The sequence below is a fragment of the Gekko japonicus genome, unplaced genomic scaffold, assembly GCF_001447785.1.
Source record: "Gekko japonicus isolate JY-2015 unplaced genomic scaffold, Gekko_japonicus_V1.1 scaffold2681, whole genome shotgun sequence".
In the NCBI taxonomy this organism is placed as follows: Eukaryota; Metazoa; Chordata; class Lepidosauria; order Squamata; family Gekkonidae; genus Gekko; species Gekko japonicus.
Window position 1 is genome coordinate 133,951 of NW_015170971.1, and position 6,073 is coordinate 140,023.

General features: G+C 49.2%; 1 protein-coding gene across 1 annotated transcript in view; it reads right to left on the minus strand.

Moving 5' to 3' along the window:
• Positions 1 to 6,073, minus strand: part of PTCD1 (pentatricopeptide repeat domain 1) — a 17,684-nt gene that overhangs the window by 9,687 nt on the left and 1,924 nt on the right. Inside the window, exons 2-4 of the mRNA XM_015418947.1 lie at positions 4,627 to 4,767; positions 2,291 to 2,509; positions 26 to 127 (exon numbers count right to left, since the gene is read on the minus strand). Coding sequence (XP_015274433.1) covers positions 26 to 127; positions 2,291 to 2,509; positions 4,627 to 4,767 — 462 coding nt within the window. The remainder of the gene's footprint in view (positions 1 to 25; positions 128 to 2,290; positions 2,510 to 4,626; positions 4,768 to 6,073) is intronic.

Here is a 6,073-nt window from a genome sequence, read left to right on the forward strand (position 1 = left end):
AAAGAAGAGAGGTAAAAAGACAGACCTGCAGGGCATACCGGAAACCGTTCTCTTTGTCTTTTATGCAGCCCATGAGCAAAAAGTTGAAAGTCTCTGTGGTGACGCCATGGCCTTTCTGGACCATTTCCTAGAAAGGGCGGAAAAAGGAGAAACTGGTTCACCTCACTGTTCTCTAGGACAGCTTCTGACAAAAGCAGAGGTACTTCTGTATTCCAAATTAATCATCCCCCCAAAATACCAGGAACATACCAAGTCTAAAATTAAAAAAAAAACTCCAAGAATGAAACTTCCACAGTTAATTAGTGAAGGAAGACCATAAATAAACCCTGCACAGTGATTGTGCCGGGAAGAAGCCATGTAAGCAGACTTTGAAATACATGTATTTATTTATTGCTTCTTTATTAAAAAAAACTTTATTATCTGCCTTTCCTCCTTAAGGAGCTCAAGGCTGCTTATGACATAAAAACACACACACAAAATGAATCGAAAACATAAAAGCCAAAATTTAAAATCACAACTCAGGACCAATGCTCCCTCTAAGCTGTGGAGTCTTGTGGGCAAAAATCCTACTTTGTGAGCTACTGGCATTGACGTTGTGAGCCAGCGATTTGGCTGCTGCATGAATTGGTTTGCGCTGGAGCCATGCTTCCTGAGCGAAGACGAAAATGCGTGAGCCAGAGGCTAAAAGACTGTGAGCTAGCTCACACTGACTCAGCTTAGAGGGAATACTGCTCAGGACTGCTAGGGAACTTTACCAGATGCAGTCCCGAATAAAACGGTCTTCCGACTGCCTTCTAAAGATCGAGAGTGAGGGAGGCCAGGCGCAGTCCCCTGGAAAGCCTGTTCCATAATTTTGGGGCTGCCCCCGAAAAGACCCCGTCTCGTGTACCCGCCAAAGAAATCTCTTTAATTGACTGAACAAGCAGGAGAGGAAAGGGTCTATCTGTGATCTTAATTCCCGGGCAAGAACATATGAGAGAAGGCAGCCCTTCAGACACTGGCCCCTCACGTAGGGCTGTGCACATCTTTGCACCCCCTGAAGAAAGAATGCCATGCACCCAGGAGATCTTTCAGTATTAATTGATGGGCCACCTCCCTCTGCCATCTAGGACTCCACTTCCCAACTCTACGGTCAGCTGGAGGTGGTTTTGGTCCCATTCCCGTTCAGACTTCAGGGACAAAGTCCAGCAGAAAGCAGAAATAAGCTCAACGATAGCATCTGTTGCTCTTTAACAAGAGTAGCACACATTTCTGGGACAGAAGAATTAGACCTGTCTAGCACTGCTAGTGTTCAGGTTGGGTCCCTACATTAAAATCGCCGTAGGTTATCAGCAAACAGGAGAGCAGCTCTGCCCGAAGCCCCCACTCTTATATTTTCACTCACAGCGCACCCAGGAGAAAACACTGCATACCCTTCACACCCCTTACATTTTTATTCTTTTGGCTTTGCAACCTGTGAAAGCGCACAAAGTTGCCTTATACTGAACCAGACCCTTGGTCCATCAAAGTCTGTATTGTCTACTCAGACTGGCAGCTGCTCTCCAGGGTCTCAAGCACAGAGGTCTCTCCCATCACCTACTACCTGGTCCTTTTTACCTGGAGGTGCCGGGGATTGAACCTGGGACCTTCTGCATTCCAAGCAGGGGCTCTGCCACTGAGCCAGGGTCTCAGGCACAGAGGTCTTTAGCTGCCTGGTCCTTTCAACTGGAGATGCCAGGCCTGAACCTGGGACCTTCTGCATGCAAAGCAGAGGCCCTTCCGCTGAGTCAGGGTCTCAGGCACAGAGGTCTTTCCCATCACCTCCTACCTGATCCTTTTTAACTGGAGATGCCGGGGATTGAACCGGGGAACTTCTGCATGCCAAGCTGAGGCTCTTCCACTGAGCCACAGGCCCTATCAAGATCACTGTTGTCTATTCTGACTATTAGCAATTCTCCAGGGTCTCAGGTGGAGGTCTCTCCCATCACCTCCTACCTGATCCTCTTACCTTGAGATGCCGGGGACTGAACCTGGGACCTTCTGCGTGCCGAGCAGAGGCTCTTCCACTGAAACACAGCCCTTTACGACACCCCCCCCACTGCCCCCAATTGATTGGGTCCAGCTGCTCTGTTCCCCTATTGGCAGTCCTCTCCTCCAGAGCGCAAGGCTGCCTGTGCTGGAGGAATGGGCGGCCGTTCCGTGTATCTGCAGGACCCATTCCTCTGCCCCGTGGTTAACCGGAAAGGCTTTGCTGGGCTCCCACACGGGGTTTTTGTGGCGCAGCTGTATCAGACGAGAAGCTCGGCTTTACCTTGAACACCTGCAAGCACATCCGGAGGTCGGAACAGAAGGCGCAGACTTTCAGCAGCGCGCGGTAACTGATGACGTTCAGCTCCAGGCCGCGGTCCCGCAGCTGCTGCTGCAGCTTGAGCGCCATCTGCAGGCCCGAATCTTTCCAGGGCGACTGTGCGCAGGCGTTGAAGAGGGCCGTGTAGGTGGCGTCGGTGGGGGTCAAGCCTCGCTTCTTCATCTGCCTCCCGAGACAAAAAGAAAAGGACGAAAACTTGCGTTAAAATACACTGAAAAGGACACCAGCCCCACCATCATGCCAACGCTTGAGAAATATTAGACACAGCTAATGCTGTGCAGAGCTTAGAGCAGGCCCCCCCCCAACATGGTGCCTGTATGCACGGTGCCGCCTGCTGACATATTCCCTGGCGCACTCGACAAGTGCGGGGCTAGATAGGACTTTTGGTGCAGCGTAACTTCTGATCAAATGGGCAGCCATTTTGTGATTGGCTCCACCTCCCGCAGCACCCATTTTGTGACTGGTTCCGCCTCCCGTGGCAGCCATTTTGTGACTGGCTCCGCCTCCCGTGGCAGCCACTTTGCGACTGGCTCCGCCTCCTGTGGCAGCCATTTTGTGACTAGCTCCACCTCCCATGGCAACCATTTTGTGACTGGCTCCGCCTCCCGTGGCAGCCATTTTGTGATTGTGCCCGCTGCCCGATCTCAGAATTCCAAATGTGTCTGCAGCGTCAGAAAGGCTGGGGGCCCCTGGCGCAGAGTGTTGGACCAGGAACCAGGGTCAGAATCCCCACACCGCCAAAAAAGTTCTCAGCCTAACTAAAGGAGGAGAGGACCACATGGGCCACGCTGTGCTCCTCAGAGCAGGGACAGGAAACCCCTTTTATCTATTTACTTCATTTATACCCCATCATTCGCCACAACAGGGACCCAAAGTGGCTTACATCATTCTCCTTTCCTGCATTTTATCTTCACAATAACCCTGTGAGGCAGGTTAGACGGAGAGTGTGTCACTGGCAATGTTCCCTCTAAGCTGTGGAGTCTTGTGAGCAAAAATTCTACTTTGTGAGCTGCTGGCATTCAAGTTGTGAGCGAGTGATTTGGTTACTGCATAAATTAGTTTGCTCTGGAGCCATCCTTCCTGAGCGAAGTCAAAAATGTGTGAGCTGGAGGCTAAAAAACTGAGCTAGCTCACACTAACTCAGCTTAGAGGGAACACTGGTCACTGGCCCAAGGTCTCGCAGCAAGCTTCCGTGGCAGAGTGGGGATTGATTAATTAATTACTGTATGGCATTGTGTGTAGAATAGACAGGAGATCCTAAGACTGTCTGGCAGCCAAAAGTTCTAGCTCTTTTAGCGTCATGCACCACTAGGTGGCGAGCCAGACTTGTTTTTAAGGCAAGAGACGTTTCAGAGGTGGCTCGCCATTGCCTGCCTCTGCAAATGACCCTGGTATTCCTTGGAGTTCGCCCTTCCAAATACTATCCATGGCCGACCCTGCTTAGCTTCTGAGATCTGGCTAGCCTGGGCTATTTACGTCACGGCAGAGTGGGGATTCGAGCCGTGGTCTCCCAGATTCTAGTCCAACGCTCTGACCACTACACCGCACTGTGCAAAACAGACAGATGTCCGTTAGAATGGAAAAGGGTCAATAAAGCCAATTCCGGTTAGACCGAGGAGACATGGATACAGAGTGTGAGGGGGAAAAAAATCCCTCTTTGTCAGAGTCTGGGAATTGTCATACAGTTCCAGGGGAAAGGTGCCCACAGCCACAGCTGCCCAGCATCAGATAAAGTTACCGTCCGCTGAGAGGGCTGGAATAGTGCCAGGACCGGTGGCAGCCCCGGCACCCTCCCCATTCCGCTCAGATCTCATTGCAAGAAGCACGACACTACAGACCCACGGCTCCAAGTCTTTCCCTTGCATTCGCTAACTGACCGACAAAAATATATATTCGGGTTCCCCAAGGCTACACAGACCCCGTTGCCAGGATTTTGGAGGAAGCGCTGCAGGGATATGTTTCTTTCTGTTTCACATATTCTGGGTAAGTCCTCTGGGATTCCCGGTTGCAGTTTCGAAACTGGCAATAAAGAAGCAGCTGGGAAGTGTGCGTTACGTACTTGTTTGTGTGTTATGTACTTGTCTGTTTGGTCGCTGTGATGCTTGTCTTTACAAAAAATAAAAAATCTTTAAATTGAAAGCTCATCCCCTGACACAAACTGAGTTCTCATCGACAGTTCTGGTCAAGTCTACAAAATTCGTGGCAGGGTACCTGAAGACCTGAGCAGTGACTACAGACTCCCTCCCATGTTGAAAAGCCGCTGGGTTGGAAGCGCTTACGTTGTTGTAGAGTTGGAAGGCCTTCTTCACGTAGCCCACCCGGCCGCAGCCGCCGATCAGGACCGTGTAGTTCATCTCCTCCGGCTGGAGGCGCTCCTCCTTCAGCATCTGCACCTCAAACAGGTCCAGGGCCTCGGCCAGCTGTGGGAAAGAGAGGGCGGGGCTGAGAAGGCAATGGGACCGGCCGCGGGACTCACGTTTCAAGGCCCAGGGGCGATCCTGCATCGACGGCCGTTGGCCGTTTGCTAAAATAACCAAGGGCCGAGGCCGCCTGGATGGTAAAACAGTATCCTCCCCTCCTGTGAGGCGATCTACCAGCAGACAGACGGGTGCCACAAACACACTCCTATCAGATACTGGTCAATATGGTCTTCTGTGCATTTTCTTCACTCTCCACTGCACGCACATCAATTTAAAATGCACGGCTTTCTTTTCTGGCTTCTCTGTATCACAGGTAAAGAAGGCAAATTTGGCTCCTTCTATTTGTAACCTTTTGGGCCTTTTGTTAAATGTAAATTTCCGAGGAACCGATATTTAAGCAAAAATAGAAAGGGTTTTTTTTTTTAAATGGCCTGGAGAATTGTGCATATGCGTGTGTGTACACACACACACACTCACACGCTCATTTAAAGGGATAGAAAATGAAAGGGGAAAGGGACAAAGGAAAACTCCGGGTGAGGACGAAATCGTGGAGGCGTGGTGACGTGGCGGCACGGCGTAGCCAGTAGGACATGAGCCGGAGCTGCGGCTGGCGCGGGGCCACGCACCAGGATGAGTCCGCCGGAGAAGAGTCGCTGACTTAAGACCCGTTCCAAGGCGCCAGGAGATAGAACGCCGAGAAGAATAACATCCAAAGCCCGTCTGGAAGAGCCGTATGACTAGAGATGTAAAATTTCCGGAAATTTTGAAGCTCGGGAAAAAACCCGTTTTTTTCCGGAAAAAAACGGAAATTGTCGGAAAAATTGAAAAAAATGCTACATTAGCATTTCTTTTGTTCTTTTCTAGATTGAAAGTCATTCTGTTACTTTAGGAACATAAAAAATGACTATGGACATTTTTACTTGGCATGAAATTATCACAACTAGCATATTAAAAATATAGTGTACCCAAACAATTATTACAAACAGAATACCCACCCACATGCAAAAACAAAACTGAAACCTTTTTATTTTCTTCTGACAATCGCACCTCCTAAAGGAAGAAATGCATCTTGTTCTTGCATTGGAGAGTTCAGTTTGTAACCTAGGACTTGCTTGTCCTCAGTGCACAGAAATTAGATCAATCTGATACCATTATATATTTTAGAAATGATTTGGAAAATATTTGAACACCTTGTCTTAAAATATTTTATTTATCATGTTAAAATAAAACATTCCATAATCAATTTCTTTTCTTTTCTTTTTTCAATTTTTCCAATTTTTCGGAAAAAAACAAAAAAGCTTCAGGG